Here is a 26,834-nt window from a genome sequence, read left to right as displayed (position 1 = left end):
GATGGGCCCCAAAAAGCTTCATGCACTCAGGCCTGTGAAGGATTGAGAGGGCGGCATTATCAGCTGATGATTTAAGTAAAATCCAGATAAACTTTCATTGTAAATTTGCAAAATCCACATTTGCTCCTGACAAAAAGCTGAGAGATGCTGCTCTAGACTTTTATCTGTGCTTTAATAAATAGATGTTAAATGTGAATAACAATACAATAAAACACCATTAAAAGAGCAAAGAGAGCATCACAACAAGAGGCTTGAATAAGGAAAACATAGGCGATACAAGGACTGGGTCTGTGATCAGCTGTGTGTGCTGCTCATGCTGTGAGCCTGCTTCATTATTTAAGCGTCGATAGGAACCCCTACTCTTAGCATCCGTCCCCGGATATGACTAATTACAAGGCAAGGGGCTGGAAGACATTTATTCTAACAATTAACATTGTTCCAACATAAACATGAGTTGTGTTTCAGTCTTACATCCTGTAGGAATTCAGCCATTAGAGTCGCTGCTTGCCAAATGCCTTTTAGTTCCTCTGTCGTGTAAAAGGTCGCCCATTAGTTTAGTCAGCATGTTTACTCGTCTGTAATTGGGGCTCCATCAAAGAAAGGAGCAGCAGGTCTAACATATACATTATGTCTCCCCCATGTACAACTGCACGGGACAAGGACAATCTTTGTGTGTTTCTTGACTCTTTTTGTCACTGTTAAATATTTTTTTTTATAACATTTCCTTACATATGTTCTACAAATGATCCGTGTCAAGTCTCATCTGTTTCATCTGCAGTTTATTTCTCGAAGATATTTTCCTGGAAGCATGATCAGTCGAGCTTTTCTGTTCCACTCGGGAGCAAAATCCTCTTCGTGGATTCACTGAGATGTCAGTCAACGAATTAAACACCAGATGACCTGGTTTCGATCACTGGAGTTGTCTGAGTTCAGATGCCTTTTAACTCAGTGTTGTGTAGTTTATGTGTTTTATCCCCAGGCGTTATGGTCGCTATGTGGTTGTAAATGCCTGTTTTCTTTGCGTTATCCATGCTCCAATAAACTGATCCCGGTCTTTGAGACTCTGGCTCCAAATGCAGCGTGAAGATGCATCGTCCATCTTTATTTGCAGTCTGTGTTTCACCACCATCGGTTGTGATTTTTCCACTTGCACCTCGGAAGTTGAGTTGCTCTCTGGAAGTTAGACTTAATGACCTTATTATTCGGAAGGATTGTGAGAAGTCTTTCAGCCCATGAGCTTAGATTCATTAAAGTCCTACTGCTACTGTATAGCTCATAATGAAATGCTGCGCGCTGAAAAGAAAACTCAAGATTAGCTCTCCAACTCTGAGCTCTAGGATAGATGCTCGGCCTCGCCTGAAGTAAACTCCGGTTTGAGTCTGGAGGGCAGGGATTAGGCACAATGGCCCCCTGTTACAACTGGAGAGGAGATGGAGGGCGAGGTGGGGGCGTTCAATCAGCGCCGACCAACTCCTTCGGGTCCCAGTTAAAAGGCCACGCAGAGCTGAAAGAATCTGAAGGAGCGTAGCTTGTAAATCTCTCTGTCTCTCATGACAACGAGGGGGTGAGCTTCACAGATTGTGAGTGTAAAAGTTGATGAGTGGGGCTGAAACGTGCAGCTTCTCAGGCAGTTTTATTAATGATACACTACAGGACACATCCACAGTGAAATAGGGACATGTTTTTCTTCCCTGTTCTCTTATCCTGCATTTCTATTTAAAACAAGAAAACACAAAGAATTACATCTAGAATACTCTCTGACTCACGCCCCCGCTCGTGACCTCTTCATACCAGAGATAATTTGTGTTCATCTGCTGAATCTGACGCGATAAATCAAGTCCCCAGAGGTCCAGAGGTTGAGGTGTGCCTTACACAAATATATAACTTTAAATATATCTCACGTATTCCTGAACGCTTGCGGAACATAACTCAAGGCAAATGCCATTTAGGTCTCAGCTTCCAGGGCTGTGCTGTCAGAGATCTCATATATTTAGGACTGAAAGACACACTTGACCCTAAACATTGTAAATATCACAGGTAAAGTCGTATACAGTATATGCAGAAAACAATATAACTTATGGGATATTTGATACACATGTTTGCAGTCTGGATGTCGAAAATATGTTTAGTTGGACATAAAACTGAATTACTATAATTACTAATGATGAAGGTATTTGCACTCACAAATACTTAAAGTGGTTCTTTGGGTAATAAAATAACATGTCAAATGGGAGCAATTTAATTGGTTAGATGAAGGACAAAGGCTCCATGTTGCTCATGCGTGTCTAAAGAATACTCAATCAAGTTTTAGGCCACCAGGGTATTTTCTTTGAAGCTCAGCCGCGGCTCAGCTCCATCGACCGGACGCACATCAGGAGCTCGACTTCTGTCACACAACTGCTCCTGAGGTCAGAGATCCATGGAGTACTCCTCAAATATAACAGGAACTCTTACAGTAGTCATCCTATTTTGTACTGTAACACTGGCGTCTTGCATCAGTTCAGACAACCATCACACACACACACATATACACACACACACACACACACACACACACACGGTCTGCACCCCCATGCATCTCCACATTGAGTCAGTGCATGACTGTAAGATTTTACGAGGTCCCTGCTGAGCTGTGCGTCCCATAAAATGCTTGATGTCTTAAAAAACATTGTTTACAATGGATTTAAAAAGGTCAACGTCAGACCAGTGACATCTAATAATAAACACTTACATAGTGGAGTAAAGAATTAGTGACTTAAATGATTTTATTACTTGGTTTTACTTTATTTATTCATGTGTTTATTCATCATATTGACAGTTGGCCTTGAGTATCTAGAAATGCACTATGAAATAAAATGTATCATTGTAATAAATAATACAGAAAAATAGTTGATCCTTGATCCTGATATTATGACATGTTACTGAAATTGATTGTTGTATTTTAATGTAGCAGTATTTTGAGATAGCGACTGGTGGAAGAGAAACTAATATAAAGCGCTTTATATAGTTAAAAAGTTAAAAAGAGAAAGCATCATATTCTATAAACTCAAATGGGCTTTAAAGTGATGCTCACACATTAAATCCCATTTAAATCTTGAATTAGCACCGTTATGAGTCAATGATATTCATGCACAACACACAACATGTCTTTAAAAGTCTCTTTATAATGTTACTCACCAGGCTGCGTCTCCTCCTGAGTCTGCAGATGAGAACCAGTGAACTGCTGCTGTTGCTGCTGCTGAGAGGAGGAGGGCGCTGCTGCTGCGTCACCGTGACGTCACCACCGTGCCCGTCTGCCCCATCAGGGCAAATGATACCTCCCACAAAATGTCTTATTTTCATTTACAAACTATATATTATCTCATAGATAATAAAGAAATAACAAATCGATACAATTATAAAGTTTTATTTACACTATTCTCTTGTTTCTTATTCACGAACACCATGATGTACAGATCATAACATTAATCCATCTGGCACATTGAATAATGAGACATACATAATAAGTTATAAGTTATAGAAATAATAACAAAATAATGAGTTATGGGTCTTAAAGTCATAGAGAAAGAAACTGACATGATTCTAATACATGTTTATCCCCATAATCCCAATTTAGATGACACATCACTGTTTCTCAGATATGTTAACCCCCACATTATTTCACTTTACACTTCCTACCACCACTTCCTGATACATATTCCCTGAGTACAATGCACGGTATGTGGACAAACCCAAACATAGACTCATCTTTGACAAGCAGCAGCCCTCTGACCCGTCTGGATACACGATCCCTGACAGGAGAGTATGGAGGACAATAGCAGCCCTGCAGACACTTGTCAAAAAGAGGAATTTCAGTTGCATTTGCACACAGGTGTGATACAGTATGTGGACAGGTGTGTCAGTCATGTAAAAAAGAAGAAGCTTTTAGCAGCACCTGAGAAACATGCACATCCTGCTCAAATGTCAAAAACACATGCAGTGAATGTGTTTGGGTTGGAAATATGCTAAGGGCTCATTTATTCTGTGTGGGATTTAGAAACCCTCAAATATTGCTCATGCTGAATCCCAGTAAAGTTTGTGGCTTGGTGATTTGTTGCTGGTTTCCATTTGTTGTGCAGAAACCAAACTGAACTGGTGAGTCAGTTGATAAATCAGTATTTTGTTATCTATTTGTATGTATATAGTATTCTGAATAATATTGCAGGCAAAAGTTGCAACTATATGTTGATTTCTATCATTTTCTTTCCCTGTCCATGTTAATTATTGGTCACATCCCTTTCTGGGTTCAGTGTGTGGAAGTGTGGGAGTGTTATTATGTATTGTTGTGCACTGTTTTTATTCATCATTATCATCATCATACAAATAAAGTGTATTATTACTGTTATTATCATTATAGAGTCTTCTTCTCAGCACCCCCCAGCCTCCCTGAGGGGGCGTACAGATCTCTCACGTACGCCACTGGTTGGATCCACGAAGCGCTACGTATTGTACGTAAGCAGCCGCCGCCATCTTTGGCAGCGGAGAGGTGTGCAGCATCCTCAGCGGCTCATTGGCCCCTCGTCCTCCCGCTTCCTCCCTCGCAGAGCCGGTGCAGCCCCGGCATGGCGAACCGGAACATGCAGCACGCCACCATGCAAAGCAGCAGCTCCCCGGGACCCCTGAACCGCGACCAGGACTCCCCGGGCTCGGAGCACTCTCCTCCGGGGAACAAAGACAGCCCCGCGCCGCCGACTCCCTCTCCTCCTCCTCCTCCACAGCAGCCTCAGATGGAGACGTCCCCCCCGGCCGAGGCAGCCGAGGGTCCCGCGGAGGGAGCCGGGGACAGACCCGCCGAAATGACCCTGGACCTCCAGAGCTTTCGGAAGCCCGGGGAGAAGACCTTCACCCAGCGGTGTCGCCTCTTCGTCGGCAGCCTGCCGCTCGACCTCCCGGAGGAGGAGTTCACCGACATGTTCGCTAAATACGGCCGAGTCACCGAGGTGTTCATCAACAGGGAGCGGGGCTTCGGCTTCGTCCGCCTGGTACGTTCGAGTCCCTTCTCCTCACTGTGAATTCTGTGTTTATCTGACTGAAAACCATGGCTACAAGGAGCTAGCTGCTAGGCTAGCATTAGCAAACATGCTAGTTTACACTCTATTAAAGCTCTGTAACTTCATATCATGGTATTAAAAGTTGCTGGTTGTGTTTTACTAGGTTATGCACATTTTAAATTTTTCAGATCTGATAAAAATTTACAGTTTAGCGTCCAAAGCTACTCGATGTTGACATTCCAGTGTTGACAGCAGGTTTTGTTTTGATCCTATCACGTGACTTCCGTTGTGATGGTTCTACACGTCACGTTATAAATACGATTTGTGTTTACATGACACCTTGTGATATTGTGCTCTGGCATAACAAAATAACACATAAATAATTAAAGTTAGAGTAAATGTTAAAGAGTAGGAGACACAAACATCTATCAATATTCATGACAGTTTTAGTAGTAACTTACTCTGCAGCCAAATACCATTTGTACCCCAGTGGTGTGTCACCATCCCTCATTTTAACCCTTGTCTCCCAGGAAACCAGGACGTTGGCAGAAATCGCTAAAGCCGAGCTGGACGGGACCATTTTGAATAATCGCCCAATCAGGATCCGCTTCGCCACGCACGGCGCCGCCCTCTCAGTGCGCAACCTGCTGCCAGCCGTGACCAACGAGCTGCTGGAACAGGTAGAGCGGAGAAGACAAGCTCTACAGAATGTCTGCTTGTCAGTTGATTGCCTGATATCTGTGGAGTGATAAGTAACCTGACAATCACCTCGTCCCCCTCAGGCCTTTTCTCAGTTTGGGCCGGTGGAACGGGCCATCGTGGTGACCGATGACCGTGGGCGTCCCTCGGGGAGAGGCATTGTGGAGTTTGCCAACAAAGCAGCTGCACGTAAAGCCCTGGAGCGCTGCACGGAGGGAGCACTGCTTCTGACCAAGTAAGGAGTGTGGGGAGGCACTGGGTCTCCGGGGGGTGAACACCCAGAACTGGCTGGGATTGAATTAATCCATGGAGTTATGTCTATGTTACACTGTGTGGGATATAAGTGTGAAACGGTGGCCAAAAAAAACAAGTTCTGCATTACCCTGAGTAGAACACATACTGGAAGTTAGGTTGTAAAATGTGAGAGTAACACATTCATTGAATTCCTTTTCTTCAGCACACCTTGTCCAGCCATTGTAGAGCCCTCAGACCACTTTGATGATGAGGAAGGATTCCCTGAAAAACTGCTGCAGAAGACTCCGAGGTACCACAAGTAAGTACAGGGGGGAGTTGTTGTCTAATGGTACAAATACATTTTTGTGAAAAGAAACTGTCCCTTTGTTTCTAGTGCGGTTTTGAACCCATCTCTCTTTTCCCAGAGAACGGGAGCAGATGCCACATTTCGCCCAGCCCGGCACGTTTGAGTTTGAATACTCGTCTCGCTGGAAAGCTCTCGGTGAGATGGAGAAGCAGCAGAGAGAGCAGGTGGACAAGAACATTAAAGAGGCCAAAGAGAAACTGGAGGCCGAGCTGGAGGCGGCCAAACACGAGCACCAGCTCATGTTAATGAGACATGGTAAGAGCTGTTTGTTGTGTGTTTGTTCAGTGCTCAACTCGATGCCCCATTTCCTGCTACATTCCTATTGGTTGATGAGGAGATATTGACTTTATTCCAGATCTAATGAGGCGTCAGGAGGAGCTGAGGAGACTGGAGGAGCTTCGCAACCAGGAGCTGCAGAGGCGGAAGCAGATGGAGATGAGGTGTGTCGCCATTCTCTGAACAAACCATCATTTCTTCTTTTTGTTAAAAGGGACATATTATAACTTTCCCTATTTTCTGCCAAGTACATAATGTTGCAAAGTCAGTTGTCTAATTGACTCATCTTCTTCTTCTGCATCGCCCTCCCTGTTGGTAGACATGAGGAAGAGATGAGGAGGAGAGAGGAGGAGATGATGAGACACAGAGAACAGGAGGACCTGAGACGCCAACCAGACGGCTTCAAACCAAACTACCTGGAGAATGTGAGTACAGCTGAAATGTCTGCATTCACTTTAACACACGTCCAGTTACATTTGCACTCTTGACAAACTCACCTACAATCATGAATTACTCCAATGAACGTTTTTACCAAAGCACACACATTTATTTTTCATTCATACAAAGAAATCAGAATAAAAGAAATACATCATGTCCTATTTCAGCATATTTGACTAGATGTTGTAATAATATGGAAATAAATTCTCATGGTAGAAAAATCTAATTTTTTCAGTATCAAAATAGTTGCATAGTGTTGTTTATTTTTCCAGCAGATAGAAGGATTTTAATCAGGACAGTCTTTGTTTATTTGAGTAAATTTACAGCCACATTATTCAGCAGCATGTGACACCACCACTGTGGATCAGATACATTTCGTTTTTTGAAGAAAAGTCTGTTTCTCAGATTCTTTGGTTGTGATCATCTGTTTTGGTCATGCTGGTAGTGAGCACCCTCTGCTGGATCATGAGGCAAACTACCTCAGACCTTCTGATTTGCCTCTCGTCTGAATATTTAAAATTCGAACAGGTCCCTTCAGTTTGAATTTAATAAGCTCGTCCTAATGTTTTGATTCTGAGTAAATAGTCACACATCTTCTGTTGAAAGCTGTTTGTTTGGCCCTTTTTGTAGATGTAGACACTTGAAGTTAATTTCCATCAGCTTCCCAGTGAATTAACATCAAATGTGGCTTCTGCCAGAGTTGCAGTAGATGCAAGGATGAGTGATGGGGAATCATAAACACAGCCACGGATAATTTACCTGGCTATCATCAGTTCTGTGTCAGCTACTTGTGTGAGTGTTGTCCTGTTGGCGATCCGCTGCAGACCTGTACTGTAGCAGAGTTTTATTCTCAAGGCTCTTCTTCTCTTCTTGCAGAGAGAACAGGAACAGAGAGTGGGCGAGCTGGGCCCCCGTGGAGCCATTAATATGGGAGGTATGAGCATGATTGTGAAATGAGGACTGGTTGATGGAACAAACAGAGATTATAAGTGCTTTGCTGTCATTTTACATAATTGTTCTCATTTGTTTCACATCCCAAGTGAGTCCTTTACAGCAAGATGGCATTTGTGAGAGTTTAAATTTTGAGGCCACATTTGGTACAAAATGCACTCGCTTGGTATGCTAATTTCACAGTCTTCTGTCTCTGTCCCTGTTAAAATGTAACCTCTCATATTTCCTGTGTAACATGACACAGCGCCTGCCCACGGTTTTAAATTAACGTTTGTTTTTGGTTATGAATTTCATGATATTCAGATTAACCAGCAGATGCTTGAAGTTTAACATCAAGACTTAAGCATGCAGTTAGGTGTATTTTAAATGAGTAGCAATGTTTTGAATACTAATAATTGATGGAGATGCACCAATCTAACCGCTGCTCCGTTGTCTTGCATGTAGACGGCTATAGCCCGGCCCCTGCAGGGCCCGGTGGTAACCAGGGTCAGATGATGGCGATGAGTGGAAGGGGAGGAGCCATTGGCGTAGAGGGAACTGCTAATATGGGCTCACCACTGATGTCAGAGAATGGAGCCATGGTAATGTATCAGGAAAAACAAACAATCAAATATGTTGTCAGAACATTGCCTCAAAGTGCATGTATCAAAAAGATAAAGTACATTTTGAAGTTTGAATTTGACCATAATTCTGCCCTTAGATGCTTTATACTAAATTATTGTTTTAAACCACATAACTAATCGACTCATTTTTCTCTTTCTCTCCCTTTTGCTCTTGGATGGCGACACCTGGATCAACCCCGATTGATGAACTATGAAACACTTTTTGGATACAATGGATTTAATGTTTGACCCCCAAACATGCATCCATCCCCATAATATCAATACAACAACCCACTTCCCTTTTTGTAACACTGACCCTATGGAACCACAGCGTAACGATAGATACCCGCAAGGTGGACAAATGGGGGGCCGACCAGACGTGGAGTCCCCGAAACTGCAGCAACAGCAACAGCAGCCACAGGCACATCCGCAGCAGCCACATCAGCAACAACAACAACAACAACAACAACAACAACAACAACAACAGCAGCAGCAGCAGCAACAACAACAGCTGCAGCAACAGCAACAGCAACAGCAGCAGCCATTGGCCCCCCAAGAATTTGGCAGGGGGAGTCCAGTAGGGGGCGTCTTTGATGGTCCAAATAACAAGCGCCGCAGATACTAACTTGACCGTGTTCTCATGGGACTTTTGTTACTGAGCCTATTCTTGTTTTTTTTACCTAGTTGTTGACCTACTGCTCTCCCTGTGAGTTGGATACGTTTTATTGAAAAGAGCATTTTCTTTTTGTCTGTTTTGTTTTTTGAAGGTCGTGTGTAGGGTTCAGGGGATTTATTTGCAGAAACTGAATATATATTACAGTAAATATGTTCCCTCAGAATAAGCCTATCCGTGTGTTGCTTTGCTGTGTTTCTAGTAACAAGAAGCAGAGAAACAACACTGGCTTCAGACAGGGCTGAAGGTTGATATATGTTCTCCTACACACTTAGTAAGGGAGGGGGTCAGGCATGAGATATTGAGTTGGTTCATTGTGCTACTTCACCACTAGCTATCACTAAATCCTACACACTGACCCTACATGTTTTTCTGCAACACAAGTTTAATAGTATGCCAGGGAAGGAACTCGCAGTCAGACAGTTGCTGTGGCTGCTGTTGTGCTGGTTCGACTGTATGAAGCTGATCTGTGGGACGGTTGAATCGATAAAAGATTAAGATTAGACATTGTTTAACATCAAAACCAGACTAGTGCTGTCTACTGCCTTAGTTCATAGGTTTTGTTCTTGTTGCATTTGATTGTTTGCCTCCCTGTAAAAATACTCTGAACTAATTTAATGTCGAATCCCAGTGGAGGAGATTTGAGGCTTCGGTGCATCCTGTGCTTGATGGTCAAGAGAAATAAATACTTTGTAGGTAATCTTGTTTCTTTGTGGTTTGAAAGACTTATCTCTTCCATTTACTAAACTCCCTTCTCGGGTTGGCAAGTTAGACACATCTTTCAAGCCACAGGGCGGATCTGATCCAGATTGGGTCAAATTTAGGGAAGATGGGTGAAATAATTAAACTGTCAGCTTGTCCCAATTAGTCCCCACGTTTGGCTGCAGAGGGCGCTGTTACATAATGTTGCTTTGATCAAACTAACTTTGAATGGGGGTTACTTTAAAGCCGTTCTTAACTGTTATATATTTTAAAAACTACATCAAAATATTTTCTGGTGCTTGACCACACAAGTGCTCAGCTTTCTCTTGAATGTGATAAACCCTGACCATGTGTCACAGATGCTAAAGATCAGATTAATAACAGGTAAATGCATTTCATTTTTATTCGTATCGTAGAACACACACACATCAGACATCTGCCTTCACCCATGCTCACTCTTATTTCATAATAACTTCTCATAATAAGATGATGCTTGTAGTTCTCTACCCACATCCAATGTTCAGTTTGATCAATGTGTGAATACACAGGTAAGTTTTTAATGAACCATTTTGTCTCTACAATAAATAAAGATTATTTATTTAAACACAGTTCTGTAGATGTCGATGATTTCTTAACCCCTTTCCTGTTGTAATGAATTGATCCACTCCAGAGAATGTTATTGAATATACGTGAAAGTTGTAATTATGACTCTTCTTTCTACAATCAGAGATATATTGATACTCTCACCTTGGAAAGTGTGTTTGCAGCAGGAATATTTGGGAGCCGGCGAGACGTGCTGCTTTTCTTTGCCGTGCCCAAGGCTGTTCATTATCAACATGAGGGAAGGTAATCATTGAAGTGATCCAGTTCTTAATGGGGCTGATTGTGGCCAATTTGGGGAATGAATCATCTATGTTCCTCACTTTGTGGCCTCGTTCTCCTTTAGCCCACTTTATGGCCCACTTCTGTTTCTAGAAGAACAATAGATTTGGGGGCAACAGCTGTTTTGCCTTTTGAAATCCACTACCTCTTTTATATTCCACCATGCATTTGTAAGGCCTGAAGAATTATATTTATCGTGTTCACTTTTTAACCATTGTGTCATACATCTACATCACAAAGCAAAGAAACCGTCTCCTTCCTTCAAAGTTTGAATATGCCCTATATTACAACATTGTGACCTAGGTGACAGTCAATACTGCTCATGACTGATTCCAGGGACTGGAAGCTAAAAGTTATGTAGTTGTGTTTATTTACTTTTTTAAATGTCTCTCCGCAGACACACATATACACAAGAGACACTCCAGGTCTACAAGTCCACCCTCTAGCAGACTGATTTTTTTTTGGGTTCTCGAGTCCTACTCACTGACACTCAGTAAAATTATGAAGTTGTACACATGAAAGACTTGAGAACCCAAAGAAAGAGACTTGTGTGTTTCCGGTTAAGTTTCTCAGCTTCTTAGAAGATGGACTCTCATAAGAATCAAACCAGCAACCTCAGAGCTTGAGTCATGCTCCAACAGATTGAGCTACTTGGTCAGACACCTGCTGTTTACTTCTTTAAAGCTTTTCTTTCAAATCCAGCTCCCAATGCAAACCACCAATGATCGGTTCAAGTCCAAAGCTCTATACATGTAGAGCGAACGCTGAAACTTTGCCATCATCCTCCTGTAGCGTAGAGGAAAGGTTTCAGGCCTTGATAGCAGAATGTTCTTGGTTCATAACCAGCTAAGTTTAGATTTAAGTTCTCTTGTGAAAATTCACTATTCATATAGAATGTCCGTTAAACTATACCATCATCCTCTTGCAGCGTAGAGGAAAGGCATCAGGTCTTGATAGCAGAAGGTTCTTGGTTCAAAACCCTGTTGAGTTTAGTTTTAAGTTCTCTTGTGAAAATGCACAATTCATATAGAAAATCTGTGAAATGAAAACCATCATCTTCCTGCAGCGTAGAGGAAAGGCATCAGGTCTTGATAGCAGAAGGTTCTTGGTTCAAAACCCTGTTGAGTTTAGCTTTAAGTTCTCTTGTGAAAATGCACAATTCATATAGAAAATCTGTGAAATGAAAACCATCATCCTCCTGCAGCGTAGAGGAAAGGCATCAGGTCTTGATAGCAGAAGGTTCTTGGTTCAAAACCCTATTGAGTTTAGCTTTAAGTTCTCTTGTGAAAATGCACAATTCATATAGAAAATCTGTGAAATGAAAACCATCATCCTCCTGCAGCGTAGAGGAAAGGCATCAGGTCTTGATAGCAGAAGGTTCTTGGTTCAAAACCCTGTTGAGTTTAGCTTAAAGTTCTCTTGTGAAAATGCACAATTCATATAGAAAATCCGTGAAATGAAAACCATCATCCTCCTGCAGCGTAGAGGAAAGGCATCAGGTCTTGATAGTAGAAGGTTCTTAGTTCAAAACCCTGTTCAGTTTAGATTTAAGTTCTCTTGTGAAAATGCACAATTCATATAGAACATCCGTGAAATAAAAACAATCATTCTTCTGTGGTGTAGAGGAAAGGCTGCAGGTCTAGATAGCAGAAGGTTCCTGGTTCAAAACCTGCTATTGTAAGCTTTAAGTTCTCATGTGAAAATTGTACTCAACATATACAACATCCGTTAAAGGTATTCCATTGTCCTTCTGTAGTGTGGAGGTAATGCTACAGGTTGTTGGACCAGAAGGTTCTGGGATCAAATCTGACATTAGACAGTTTTCCATTCTCACATACTCCATGCAACTTAAAAAACATCTAGTTAAAATAGACTGTTTTATTGCACTCTGCACAATACTTAGAATACTAAAATGTATATTCAACTAGCTATTTAACTACCTTACAAGTGTTCTCCCATGCTTCGCATGGGAGAACGCTTTTAAGGTAGTTGAATAGCTGCCTTCTCCCATGCTTCGCATGGGAGAAGGCAGCTATTCTGGAGAGCCCAGTTCCGGCCAGACACGCACTGCTGGAGTCACCCAGTCTCCGTGCTTCGCACGGAGCCTGGTGTCTTTCTTCCTACTATTCATCATCCACCTGCTCGCCGACACCCTGCTCATCATCCACCTGCTTGCCGACACCCTGCTCATCATCCACCTGCTCGCCGACACCCTGCTCCAAGGACAAAGCCAAAGCCAGTTGGGCTCTGGTCAGATTTGACCCAGGAACCTTCAGGAGCCAAGTCCTACAGCATCTCCTCCAGGCTAGCGGAGGTCTCCTTTGCGACTTTAACAGATGTTCTATTTGTCTTGTTCAATTGTAACATGTTACTAATACAAAATGCCCCACAATGGATTTGAAAGGGAGAATGTAAATTATCTCTGGTCAGATTTGAACCAATAACCTTCTGGTTCAAAGACTTGTAGCATTACCTCCACACTACAGAGGAACAATGGATTACTTTTAACAGACGTTCTACATCTATAGTGCCTTTTTACAAGAGAACTTAAAACTAACAACAGCAGGTTTTGAACCGAGAACATTCTGGTATCAAGACCTGTAACCTTACCTCTACGCTACAGAAGGACAATGTAATACTATTAACAGACGTTCTATATGTATAGTGCATTTTCACAAGAGAACTTAAAACTAACCTCAGCGGGCTTTGAACCAAGAACATCTTGCTCTCGAGACCTGTAGCCTTTCCTCTACGCTACAGAAGGACAATGGAATACTTTTAACAGACGTTCTATATGTATAGTGCATTTTCACAAGAGAACTTATAAGGTAACTTCAACGGGTTTTGAACCAAGAACATTCTGCTATAGAGACCTGTAGTCTTTCCTCTACACTACAGGAGGATGTGGTGGGTTTGATTCTTATGAGAGTCCATCTTCTAAGAAGCTGAGCTACTTGACCAGAGACACACAAGTCTCTTTCTTTGGGTTCTCAAAGAATTAGGCTTGTGTGTCTCTGGTCAAGTAGCTCCGCTTGTTAAAGGATGGACTTTCATAAGAATCAAACTCATGACCTTTGTTTCTGATTGTTTAGTTTTTTTGAACTGTTTCCTATCATCTACCCTCACTTTTCATTTTTAACTTGTAAAGCATCTTGTAACTGCTGTGAAAGGTGATATATAAATAATATTAAGTTTTGATATTATTACTTATTATTATTATTACTTACTTACGAAATACCTAATATTTCATCCCATCAGCCTACTTTAAAGTATCAGGATTTTGAAAAGATTATTCTGAAGGAAGAACCACACAGATTTGGGGTACACTGCCCTCCTGTGGAGGAAGACATGTATGGTTATCAACACTCCTCTGTGTGATATTCAAAGACGTTTCATAGTTTCTATGGAAACATGAAATACAAGATTCTGGATCCAGAGGAAGTTGAACTTGTTGCTTCCTCACTCCCATCATATCATGACTTTATATTTAAATTACAACTTTATTATCGTAATATAATGAGATTATTCTAATATCTCAAGGCTTTTTTTCAATATATATGTTTTTTCAATATGGTAATTGATGAACCTTTGACGCCCGCTTGTGGTTCAATTCAGTACTACAGTGAAGTAGGGAAGGCAATGTTGAAGCATGATTAAAACTTAATTTACTCAGAGAGTAGAGTAATATTTTTGCATGTAGAGTATTTACTCACTCTTTATCTTTCTTGACTTGAATATATAATATCAGTAGTTGTGTATTCTACCATATAAACACTAGGTGACATTTGACAAGTTGTGTTTGTTAGTTAATCCCGAAAGTAAACTCTGTCCTCTCATTTGTTAAAATAAATAAAGGATATGGTGCAAAATTAATTATGTTAAAAATAGGCGGACCTCTTTTTTTGGCAGCGTGTTGGCGCCGCCTCCATTCTGTGCGTAAAGACGCATTAAGAAGTGGCACAGATAATCCAGACAGGAGGTGCTTTGGTTACAGCTCAGACTTCATTGATGGTGAGCAGGAGGCACAACTCAGGTCTCAGCTGCTTCTGTTACTCACTTTTTTTTTTATATCTCTTCATCAAAAAACTCACCTGAACTTCCCTCCTCACAGAATCTACTGTCTGCCTCCCCAGCTGCAGGCGTTCAGTGACTTCCTCCGAGCTGGTGTTGAGATGGTCTCCATCTTCCGGAGACCGAGGCTATTCATGGGATTCCTGTGTCCCCTGCATCCCCGGAGGACAGTTGGACAGTGAGCCGGAGCACGTCAGGAGGCTGGATGGACAACATGTCTCCCCAGCAGCAGCAGGACAGCCTCGGCCGAGGGGGGGCAGGGCAGCAGGAAAACAAACGGGTATGTTTTCAACCACCTGAGGCGTTCTTCCAGATTTTGGTAACACGTGTCTGATTTTATATTTTAAGGAGAAACGTTAATAAGATTCAGTTTGTGCGTTAAGGCGCATGGGATTGTGTCCACCTTCAGTTATTTCACCTGAGAAGAACCATCAGGTACCTGACATGGGGTCACACCCACCTGCACCCAGTAGGATTTGTGGCTTGACATGTTTCTGCCCCCTGATCTGACTGAAAGCATCTCAGAGATAAATCACCAATTCATTCTATAACTGATTAATCATTCAATGTCATTATCAAAGCAAATTATGCCATAAATTCAATGATAATAAGATGAATCAATAATGGAAATAACAATTAACTAGTTCAAGATTCAAGATTCAAGATTCAAGATTTTTTATTGTCAATGAACAGAGATAACATGAAGTAGTCACTGTCAATGAAATACTTGGGTCACACACTCTCTTTAAGCAATGCTCAGTAATTTCAACCCCAAAAAATAAAATAAAAATAGAAATAGTATAAAATAGAATAAAATAGAATAACAATGAAATAGAATATCAAAAATTTAAAATAGAAAATAAAATATATACATCTAAATATATATCTTTACAGATGAATGTTCAATTTGTGCAGTAGTGCAAATATTCAAATATGCTTGTTATGGTGCTGGTGCAAATATGCAAATATTCCAGGGTGCTGGTTTGGTGGAGTTATTGCAGTTGTTGTTGTAGATCTACAGTTAACTTGACTGTTGTGTGACTGACATGTGGCAAAGATATTTTGCCGTGTATCATCTGATATTCAGCCTAATATCTAAAGGTTTTATTTCCTTTTTTATTGATGGATTGATTAGTTCCTCAGTTAGTCTGTGGCTGCAAGACGTTATGGTGATGTAAGAAAATAGTCCTGCTGCTCTGTCCTTGTTTTGGTTAATGATTCCACATGTATGTTCTGAGTGTCCCTGCAGGTCCGGTAGGTTTCTGACAGTATGAGCAAACACAGTGATCAGAGCGTATGTGTAAATCCACTGAAGTTCACAGAGAGTAAATGAAACGTCACAGTTTGGTCGACCACTGCAGGCATGAGTCCAGCCCAGCTTACCACACTCTGAGCTGCTGTGTGTTGGGACACAGTCACTAATATCAGAGCTGGTCAACTGAGCAGGAAAGTCATATTTCCACATTAGCTTATTATGTCGCAGTGTATTTTTAGGGCTGAAAGGTAACATTGTAATGTTGTGGCTGGAGTGTGAGGAATGTTTCAGCAACGTGCGACACGACTAAACCAACGATATTACATCGTGAAATGTCAGAGATGTGTGGACATGCGTGTCACTTGATGGGCAGGGGGGGTAGTTCTGTTTGCACTGAGAATGTTTTAAAGCCTGCACACAAACTGGAGACTGTGTTCGACCTGCTGACGGAGAATGTGAGAAAAACACGTTTTCCAAAGACATGGCTGCAAAGAGCTGCAGGGACGATCTAAAGTTCACACTCCACAAAATTTGTGGTTAAAAAATGGTAATTTACAGGGATCACATTCCTGTAGGACAACAGACACGACCTGGAGCTTATATAGTTTGAAAAAATGATTCATGATGGATGTAGGAATGATCTCATCATCAAAGCGTCTGCACTTCCTCTCACTATACAGAAATTGAGCCAAAATATCCCCAACGCAAATGCTGCCATCTTGCATATTTAGAGACAGAGTCTGCAGTTTATCCAAATTTTTATAAAATCAAACAAATGATTAATAGCAAACTTATCAATTAGAAACATTTGGAGTATTTCGATATGTAAAAACGATTTGAAAATCTGTTCCAATCTCTTGCATATTGTCATAAAACATAAGATATTAAGGGACAATAAAGACCCAGAGAATTCAAACGTCCACTACATTGAGAGCTCAGTCGTGAAACTACAAAACCCTCGTCTTTCTACCTGCTGGAAATTCTTAAAGCTCAGGTGGAGTAAATAACAGAAGAAATGTGACTGTGCCACGGTGTGTTAGTCGGTCACGCAGTGAATGAACTACGGTTGCGTAAAGCTTGTTTGTCACCTCGCTTCACACTCAGAAATCCTTCTACAATTAGATTAAATGAATCTTCACTGATCCTCGTGAGGAAACAAGAATCCAGCCGAGAAAAAGAGGATCTCTTTAGTGTTAAGAGGCACAGAAACAGAAAATAAACGTGACTTTCAATATGCAGCAGTGTGAGAGAGTTCAGAGAGAGATGGAACACTGATCTCCATGTTCGGACATTCCTCTGTGTTTAATGTCTCCTCTTTCAACCTGCTGCCGTGTTGTCGAGGTCAGTCCCGCTCGGTGATGAATGGACGGAACATTAAGGTGCCTATGTAACAAGTGAGGAGAGTAAACATGACGCACACACGGTGGGATTTGAGCCTTTTACTTTCACAGAGCAGTGTGGCAGGAATGAAGCATGAATATTGATGATAGGAAATCAAACAAGCAAAATGTAATTCGACGTGTGTTTCAGATTTCATGAACTTTGTTTTGTCTCTTTTAGCGGATGAAGTCTCAAAGTTATCGGCGTCAGTCGGCTCCGTCTCTGGTCTTCACCAAAGCTCTCACCAGGTCCAAGACTGTCTCCAGGTAACAAATCACAATCAGCACATAGATGCAATAGTCGTCTTCTAAATTAAAAGTGCAAGGTCCTTAAAGCAGTGAGTTTATTGTCCTGCTGTTGAAGCCGTTGTGTAAGTGTTGTAAGTTGACCAGCATGTGTTGGTTGAAGTTCAGTGTCAACACACAACTCGACAGGGGGAGCGGGTCAATTAAAACATCAGCAGAAACAGCCAGACCTCCTCCTGTTCTCTAACAAAGAGGTCGCTGTGGTCAGGCCACACACTAACACACACACAGACACACACACACACACACACACACACACACACACACACACACACACACACACACACACACACACACACACACACACATGCACACACACAAACACACAAACAGTCACATGCCCCTGGCACAACCCTGACTGAGGTGTTGGATCCACTCGGATAGATAATCCACCTGTAACCAGACTTAACAGAGGATCAGCAGCTATTAATAGTATCTGTTGTAGAACATATGGAGAAGGAAAGTGAAGAAGAAATAACCTCGTTAAAAAGCTCCTCCTACGCAAAAATGGGCCTCGACGCACGTGAGGAGACGTCAAATGAAAAATAACATCTTTACAACTTCTCTCTATTCATAGGTGAACAATCCACCGATCAGCCACAACATTCAAACCCATGTCCCTGAATGTTAAACTGTGTAAAGATAGAGTTGTAGTTTTGCTGTGACTTCAGATTCGGACGTTCTGTGACTGACCTCACGTTGACCTCTGCTCTGGACCCGACGGATCAACACAGTTTACATAACCAGCAGAACACGAGAGACTTTGAAGCCTCATTCGTCTCTATTGAATCCAAAGTCAAATGTGGATCATGCAAACTCAATGAACGTGCACAGTGTGTCAACATAGGGGCAGATCTTCAGATGAGAGAGGCACATGTCATTCATCCTAAGCAGCAGGGGATGACTGAGTCTTTCTTTCATCACCACGGAACATGTCTTCAGATGAACTGATACTGTCCACCTCAAAACAACCAATGAGTAAGCTGCTGCCCAGCATTACCACCCAGTCACGCTGTCAGTGGTTACACAAGAAGAAGTCAGAGCCACACGGACACACTAGCAGCAGTTTAAAGAGTTTAGATATTGACGCAAGTTTGCGTAACACTGCAGGGCTTTGGAAGAAGGCTAAGAGAAGTTAAGTCCACACTGAGAATATCACTGTCCTGCATGTTCCCCTTCTGCAGCAAAGACTCCCCCCCCCCTAACTCCCCATCCTCCCTAGATTCAAAAGAGAGGTGTCACAGGGAAACTTGGACATTTACAAAGTTTTGCTGTGGCTGTTAAATGCTGTGATAGTGGTAGACACCAACGATGCTTTAACATCTCATCTCATCAGTTCAAATAAGGTTTTCAAAATAATGTCCAGGGAATGTTCCATGTCAGACGTGTTCACAGTCTAGATATTCAAAAAACATCAATTCAGATTTCTTTTGCTGCAACTTCAAAACGACATATTGTGATTATTCTGGCTGACGGGCTCCGTGTGTTGGTGTTTCAGAGAGAGCTTCCTGCCTCCACTGTGTCCAGAGACGTGTCCGTTGGTCCAGTCCGTCCTCGCCGCCTCTGATAGGTCCTTTCTTCTCCACGCACACGCTCAGTTGAAGACGGGGATGCAGACTCAGGACAGACACCTCTTCCTGTTCAATGACCTCCTGGTTATCGCCAAAGCAAAGTGAGCACAGGGTTAAGGACATCTCTGGCTGCTCCTCGCTCCCTCCGCAGTCCAAGGTAAAAATATGTGTGTGTGTGTGTTTTCACGTCGTCTCTTCACGTTCCCAGGTCAGCCAACCACTTCAAGCAGAAGAGCCAGGTGCGTGTGTGTGACATGTGGACGGCGAGCTGCATGGACGAGGTGTGTGAGGGCAGCACCAACCCCGAGAGGAGCTTCGTCATGGGCTGGCCCACCTGCAACTCGGGTGCTACGTTTAGGTGACACAAACACACAAACACACACACAAACACACAAACACAAAGCTGCAGAAACAAGCTGGAATGTGTTGGGCTTATAAAAACATGTTCCTGTAAACATATCCAGCCTCTCTGACCAGTGTAATTCTTGGTTTACTGTAACTCTGTGTGAGTGTTTGTTTAATAGCACCGTGTTTAGAAGAACCTGGACACATTCTGCTGAGACATTTTGGTGAAACTCCGAGTGACACGTCAGAACCCAGACATCGTGTTTCTGTAAACTTTGATCCCGTTCACGCCGCCGAACGTCAGCAGCTGTAAATGTGTTTATGTTTTAATAGTAAATATGTTGATGACGCTGTAAACTTAACGGTAAATGCCAAGAACAGAAAACAGACGGGATGAGGAGCAAACAGTGGCCAGGATCATTTATAAGAAATGAACTCAAAACTACTCTCCAGATTCATTTTCTTTAAATTACAGAAGGCAGAACACATGGACAGGTGTGGAGTTAAAATAGGAGAAACACACACACACACTCACACTATAATAATGTGTGACATGTTTCTACTGTGTCCCTCAGCTCTGCAGAACAGAAGGAGAGATGGCTCTCCCTCCTCAAAAGGTAAACTTCACACAACATAAAGTGTGTGTGTATATCTACATGTGTGTGTGTTAGATGGACGCCTCACACTTAGTGTTTCCTCTTTGCTGCAGTCGGATAAAAGACGAGAAAGAGAAGGAGGAGCCTAAAACCATTCCAATGAGAGTGTACGGGAAGGGGATCAACTCCTTCGCTGTTGTAAGTTTACTAAACATGGTGAACATTTTATATACAAACTTTGAAATATTAGTCAGTGTCAGTTGTGCTGCTCTGTTCTTCCTGATGATGTACACGTGTATCTCCTGCTCCCCCCACTAGACCAAGACGCTTCCTGTCAGCAACTCAGACTCAACCAATGAGGTGATCCGACTGGCTCTGCAGCAGTTCAGCATCATAGTGAGTGATGAAGACTAAATGAGAGAAACAGTTCATAGTGGATCCCCCCCCCCCCTATTTCTTTCTATATTTTGATCACCTAAACATGCAAAAACCTTGATTCAGATTTATTGCTGCAGCTCAGCACCAACACTCTAGTCCTGCACCAACTTAGCCGCACAATTTACATGTGATGTAAAACCAGCAGCATGTGAACACTGAGGGTGAATACGTTTCTTTCATCTCTCTTCCTGCCATCCCGTCCTCTGAGGTCTGGTAGCATCTCGTGTCTCTCTGACTCTGTGTCTTCTGCTCAGGGGAATGTGAAAGACTATCAGCTGTGGGTCATCTCGAAGAGGGACAACACTCCCTATCCTCTGATAGGTGAGCAACACTTATGCACCACATCCTGTTCTAAATTTATTGTTTCCTGGACGATCTGTGATTCTTTTTCTCATCACCACCACAGGGGGGGAGATGTGTCTTTTAAACACACTGGTCCCATTCACTCTCAGAAAACACAGTTAGCTCCTGGCAGCGAAGGCTCACTTGTGTGTGGTTCTTGTTCTATGGGAACCATATCAAGCCTCCAGGCCAGGGATTGATCCTGTTTCCTCCTCTGTGTCTCAGGTCATGAGTTTCCATTCAGCATCCAGATGAGCCACGTGAGATGCTCCATGTCTCAGGGAGGCAGGGACGCCTCGGCACCAGACAGACAGAGGGCGCTGCAGGCGGAGCAGCTGCAGGTGAGCAAGCAGTGCCAGTTCATCCTGAAGCCTCGGCCCACGGAAACGCTGCAGCACGTATCTGCAGGTGAGACCACCCACTGTGCATGGAGCTGCACTCTGTTATGTGTCAATGACGGCTAGTGGAATTTAAAAGAAATGTGAAAGACGTATCCTCATGCATTCTGGGAAACTGCGTTGTCTTTCCAGAGTTGTTTCAGAAGCCGTTTAAAAGGAGGCGGTCCCTCATCACCTGGGCGTTCTGGCGAGGCTCCTCCTCCCACCTCAACGAGCTGTCACTTGCGCCCCGTGGCTTCCTGTTCGGACAGCCACTCAGCGCCGTTTGTGTAGAGGACGCTCTGCCGAAGCCGGTCATGGTGAGTGGGAACACCGACGATTAAAGAAACACTATGTAACTTTTACTGAGAACAGCGCCCCCTGCAGCCACATGTAGTGATTCATCCTGTTGGGCCCTGTGTCCAATTAAGTGTTTTTCCGGTAGAGAGCAATTATCTCCAATTATCAGGCTGGAAACTTAATCACGAATTCTAATCAGAGTTTCTGGCGTTGATTTTTGACTACATGGAGAAATATGGAGGAAGACGACCCCTCACTCTCTCTCTCCTCTCCCATTAGGACATGTTGGCGTTCCTGTACCACGAGGGTTCCTGGACTCGGGGGATCTTCCGGCGCCCGGCGGGGGCTCGGGCGGTCAGGGAGCTGCGGGACTCTCTGGACGCCGGAGAGTTTCAACTTCCTCTGACACGCGACCACGTCTTCATCATAGCCGGAGTCTTTAAGGTACGAGGACACCTGCTTAGTTTGAAAACTGTATGTGTGTGCATGCATCACTGTTTGCCACCTTATTAACCCACATCTATAAGCACTAAATTAATCTGCTTCCATCCTGCTCAGCCTCAGTGGGACATGATATGCAGCTACGTGAGCAGTACAAGCTGTTCACCGCAGAGCAGCCTACATGTTGTTAATGTAATCTGGATTATAATCTCTTATTATCTGGAGGGATAACACAGAGATGTCACGTCTTTACGCAGCAATTATTTATATTTGTCTCAGTCCATTTTAATGCCAGTAAAGTTAATTAAAAATCTCTCGTGGAGAAATCCACGATAATTTGCAGGATAGTTTTTATTCTGTATTTTATCAAAACTCAGTCCTGCTGTGTGGATGCTTTCAGGATTTCCTGCGCAGCATCCCGGGCAGCTTGCTGTGTTCTGAACTACATGAAGAATGGATGGATGTTCTGGAGGAAGAGGAGGAGGAGGAAGAACGGGTGCAGGACATACAGAGGTAACATCCACACGCTCTGTCCTGTTATTCAACTCGACTCTTTGAGTTACTTTAACTAATTGATCCAACCTCCGGCAGGATGACCTGTCGCCTGCCCAAAGGAAACGCCCTGCTGCTACGCCACCTGTTGGCCGTGCTGCACGGCATCGAGGGGAACGCTCACGAGAACCAAATGACAAGTTTCAACTTATCGGTTTGCATCGCTCCCAGCATGCTTTGGCCTCCCGGAGCACCTTGTAGTCCTGAGGTGGAAGGAGAGGGAGCTAAGAAGGTGAGATCTTTATTGGCTCGTACTGAGTTTACAGATGAGGAGCAAACATTTATCAACAAATAAGTTCAGTCCAAAAAGTTTTGTGGGAATATCACAAATACACTGTGGAATGTGACCCAGACCTCGATAGACGCGCAGGATTATTACGTTGCAACACGGCAAAATAAATCTGTCTAAGCGTCTCACAGCTCAGCAACAAAGAGGCATTTGTTAGTTTTGTCACCAAAGTTGCCATCCCAAGAAACAAGTTGAGCAAGATCCCCAAAATAGTGAAGCAAAGCTGTTTTCCTGTTCCTGAAAGAAGGAAGCATTGTAACACCAGCAGCTGCTCAGAAATGAAGAGCAGGAGATTACTAGCAGCCCCGAAAAGTGTGAAAACAACAGTTACATATGTTTCCACCAGGCGTTTCCTCTTATCCTCTTCTCGTGTGCTGCAGGTGTGTGAACTGGTGAAGTTCATGATAGAACACTGTCAGCTGATCCTAGGAGAGGACCCCACCTCTCTGTTCGGAGGGCTGCCACAGAAGCTCAACACTGACGAGGAGGTGGTATCAGGTACAGACATGATGGAGATGCAGAGATACAGAGATTTAAAGTCACAGTGAAATTAGTCCATAAAAGTAGATTATCAAAATATAAAATGTTTTTGACTTTTTCTGGCCCATCAGACTCCTGGAAGCACCCCCCGACCGACTCGTCCTACGACAGTCTGGAGAACGAGTTGGACACCAGCAGCGTAGGGTCGCCCGGTCTCTGCAGCCGGATGCAGCCTCGATCCAAAGCTCTTCAGGGCAGCCTGGACTCCATCCTCACGTTCAGCGACTACGACCAAGACACAGACCCAGACACACACCACACCCCAGCAGGCAGCCCACTTGCTCTGAAGCTAAACCCGCTGCGGAGATCAAGAGGCCGGAGACAGGAGCCACACCTCTCCAGCCCCGGCCAGGACTCACCGACCACGAACGCCTCCTCCACCCTGGACGCCCTGTCCCTGGACGGACTGCACAGACAGAGGCGGCGCTCAGAGCCGGCAATCGCTTACATGACCAAGTTCCGGCCGTGTGTCTCAGGGAGTACCGACGGTCTCACTGGTGAGGATGAGGAAGATGAAGAAGAGCCTTTAAAGAAGCCAAGCATTCACACACTTGCTCAGACCCACTCTGGAGGTCCGAGCAGGAGAGCTGGAGGCGAGCTGAACCTTCCTGGAGGAGCTCTGGGAGCCAGCTCCTCCAGCCTCTCCTCTGCCGCTGCCTCCCCTGCACCCACACGCTCCTCCCTGGATTCCCTCGACTCCCTGAGCAGTGAGCACTGTGCAGCCAGACGGGGGGTCCACCCGTCCAAAACATGCCTGCCCTCCAACGATACCTCTGCATCCCTTTCCACCAGCGTCGGCTCCGCTCCGACCTCGAATGAACCCCCTGAGCTGGAGACCATTCCCAAAGGCTCCCCACCCAGAGAACCACCCAACTGGGGGACTTCAAGAGGTTGCAGGGGCCTCCACCCAAACTCCTGGCTGAGGAAAGACCGGAGACTGTCACTGACCCAACAAGACAACTCAGAAAAAGAAGCAGAGGACAAGACTGCGGTAAGTAAAATCTTATTATGACTGGAGTATTATATTATATTGTCCTACATTCATTGTATGTGCTTATACAAACAGGAAGGAACCAGCGATATGTCGCTCAGACTTGGCAAACTCGTCCCAGAGAAAGGAAAAGCAGGCGAGAGGGGAGGAGGAAAACTGTTCTCCAGCAGCCAACAGAAGCCCAAAGTGTCAGATACAGGAGGAGGAGGAGGAGGAGGAGGAGGAGGAGGAGGAGGAGGAGGAGGAGGAGGAGGAGGAGGAGGTGTCAAACAGGACTCATCCAGCCCCCCATGTAACCACCGCTCTACTGGGAACCTCCAGTTCCCTAAATCTCCCTTATTCCATAGCTCAGACTCCAGGCGGCTCAGCAGCAGCCACGCCTCTGCAGCCGGTGACATGTCCAACCAGAGGAGTGAGGCTGAACGTGACGTGAGCGAGCTGAAGCCGCCGTCAACATCTTTATTTTACAAGGCCGGCCCTCCATCTCTGTCCCTGTTTAAACGACACAAGACTCACTCCGGTAAGGACGAGAGTAACACCAGGCTCCATCAGCGCCGGGGGTCAGAGCCTGGACGACAGGTGGTGGAGCAAGCCGCCACCCTGGGCCGGGCGAGGCTGCCCAGCGACCCCGGGCTGAGGGTGTCCGAGGTGGAGCCGCAGGGTGAGAGGTCGGAGGCACGCTTCTGTCTCTCGCCCTGTGCCACCAAAGCGGTGAAGGACTACTTCTCCTCCCACCGGCGCAGCAATCCCCAGAGCAGCCAGCAGGTGGCACTGGCCCTGGTGGAGAGTCGCAGGGAGTGGCTGAAGAGATGCACCGACCCAAAGGCGGAGCCCGATTTCGAGCAGCTTCTCTTTGCCGAAGAATCCTACGTCTAATTAAATCATAGACCGTATTTAAAGATGGACTACATTACTGCTCCCTTAAAGTGAAGCAGAAGAGTCTAGATTGACACCTGGTGGCTGGCTGCAGTATAGGTCATAGATCCATGTCACATTGGTGTTTTTCAGAATATATCGGCTTCACATGTAATTGAGACGTGTCGTCCATCTTTAGAATCAGTCTATGGATTAAACCTGGAGGGAAAGTAGATCAAATAACCACACAAGATAAGATGCTTTACTGCAGTGTAATGATGATGATACAGAATCCTTTAGCTGCTTCTCCTCCTGACCCGTTCTAGTTCGAGTACAATCCAGAGTTGATACGGTTCCTCAGTTCACTGTAGTTCAACTCGCCAGCTTACAGAACTGCTTCAGTAGAGGCTAAGGCACAGGCTTTTAAGGCCTTTAGGCTTGAATACACTGAGCTGGTTGCACATACATTACATTTTAATATGTCGATATGTTTTACCTATAACAGTAACTGTCTCCCTGTTTGCAGTTGAAGAACAAACAGGTGCATGATCAAGTATATACACACACATGTTAACACTTAGCAAAGAGCGTTTTCCCATCAGAAACATTTATCAAGCAGTTTTTTTGATACGTCCTCATGTCTGGATTTGCATGTGCAGAAAGAATCCGCTTTTTAAAAAAAAACTACATCAGGCCAAAGTAAAAAACCTGCCAATTTAAAAAGACCTGGTGTTGCCTTCTTTAAATCCGTTTAGCAAATAGACAAAACAATGTTTAACTTCATATTTCTCCAGATCAACACAGTTTCTCCAACTAAGATCTTTTTACATTTTAATCTAAACTTTATTTTTATCTCAAAGTTTTGCTCGGTGCAGACTTCAGGCTTTCAAACGCTGACAATGGATTAAAATGTTGAAGCCCAACAGTTACGTATGTAGTTAAAGTTAAAATACTACAAAAATAAAGTGCTCTCATCATATTATGACCTTATTCTTGAAATCTCTGAATATTTTCTGCAATACTGCCCTAATCCTCTGTTGTACATTTAAACATGATGGTATATAATCATACTTTTTATTAACATCACTTCACTTGTAGAATAATTGCAGCCTGGTTAAGACGCACGTGCACAGAACTTGTTCAATATGAATGTATTCATCTCATAATAAAAGAACAGCTTAAAAGATCTACACATGTATGTCTCACCTCCACACAGGTGGAGTTGTAGGTTAAGTTTGATTATTCACCATTTACGCTTTTTTAAAAAAAAATTAGAAATCTGCTTTATTATTCATGTTGCTATTTGCCAAATGTGTGAACAGCGGTGAACGT

The 26,834-nt window shown here is 43.7% G+C and overlaps 2 protein-coding genes across 2 annotated transcripts; both read left to right on the top strand.

The window, feature by feature from the left end:
• The first annotated feature begins 4,511 nt into the window (after nucleotides 1-4,511).
• Nucleotides 4,512-9,970, top strand: pspc1 (paraspeckle component 1). Its single transcript, XM_061066894.1, has 10 exons — nucleotides 4,512-5,021; nucleotides 5,561-5,710; nucleotides 5,813-5,964; nucleotides 6,187-6,282; nucleotides 6,389-6,585; nucleotides 6,686-6,770; nucleotides 6,926-7,031; nucleotides 7,921-7,978; nucleotides 8,440-8,576; nucleotides 8,929-9,970. Exons 1-10 carry the CDS (start codon nucleotides 4,602-4,604, stop codon nucleotides 9,220-9,222), a joined length of 1,695 nt encoding a protein of 564 aa, XP_060922877.1. The 5' UTR covers nucleotides 4,512-4,601; the 3' UTR covers nucleotides 9,223-9,970.
• A 5,169-nt stretch (nucleotides 9,971-15,139) lies between these two features.
• Nucleotides 15,140-25,523, top strand: LOC132996977 (rho GTPase-activating protein 20-like). The gene is made up of 17 exons (XM_061067349.1): nucleotides 15,140-15,205; nucleotides 17,741-17,826; nucleotides 19,364-19,537; nucleotides 19,645-19,794; nucleotides 20,357-20,398; nucleotides 20,491-20,575; nucleotides 20,696-20,773; nucleotides 21,070-21,136; nucleotides 21,383-21,565; nucleotides 21,688-21,854; nucleotides 22,114-22,278; nucleotides 22,676-22,788; nucleotides 22,867-23,059; nucleotides 23,497-23,607; nucleotides 23,739-24,647; nucleotides 24,723-24,835; nucleotides 24,995-25,523. Exons 1-17 carry the CDS (start codon nucleotides 15,140-15,142, stop codon nucleotides 25,521-25,523), a joined length of 3,231 nt encoding a protein of 1,076 aa, XP_060923332.1.
• The last annotated feature ends 1,311 nt before the right edge of the window (nucleotides 25,524-26,834 follow it).

The sequence above is a fragment of the Limanda limanda genome, chromosome 23 (genome assembly GCF_963576545.1).
Source record: "Limanda limanda chromosome 23, fLimLim1.1, whole genome shotgun sequence".
In the NCBI taxonomy this organism is placed as follows: Eukaryota; Metazoa; Chordata; class Actinopteri; order Pleuronectiformes; family Pleuronectidae; genus Limanda; species Limanda limanda.
This window is presented reverse-complemented; position numbering and strand designations above follow the sequence as displayed.

What these genes read in the sequence shown, in the direction of transcription:
- pspc1 (XM_061066894.1), top strand. Translation starts at nt 4,602, where the DNA reads ATGGCGAACCGGAACATGCAGCACGCCACCATGCAAAGCAGCAGCTCC. An exon ending in CCAACGAGCTGCTGGAACAG is followed by an intron (nt 5,711 to 5,812) that starts GTAGAGCGGAGA and finishes CGTCCCCCTCAG; the next exon opens with GCCTTTTCTCAGTTTGGGCC. An exon ending in TGGAGCCATTAATATGGGAG is followed by an intron (nt 7,979 to 8,439) that starts GTATGAGCATGA and finishes TCTTGCATGTAG; the next exon opens with ACGGCTATAGCCCGGCCCCT.
- LOC132996977 (XM_061067349.1), top strand. Translation starts at nt 15,140, where the DNA reads ATGTCTCCCCAGCAGCAGCAGGACAGCCTCGGCCGAGGGGGGGCAGGG. An exon ending in CTGGTTATCGCCAAAGCAAA is followed by an intron (nt 19,538 to 19,644) that starts GTGAGCACAGGG and finishes TCACGTTCCCAG; the next exon opens with GTCAGCCAACCACTTCAAGC. An exon ending in AAGCAGAGGACAAGACTGCG is followed by an intron (nt 24,648 to 24,722) that starts GTAAGTAAAATC and finishes TTATACAAACAG; the next exon opens with GAAGGAACCAGCGATATGTC.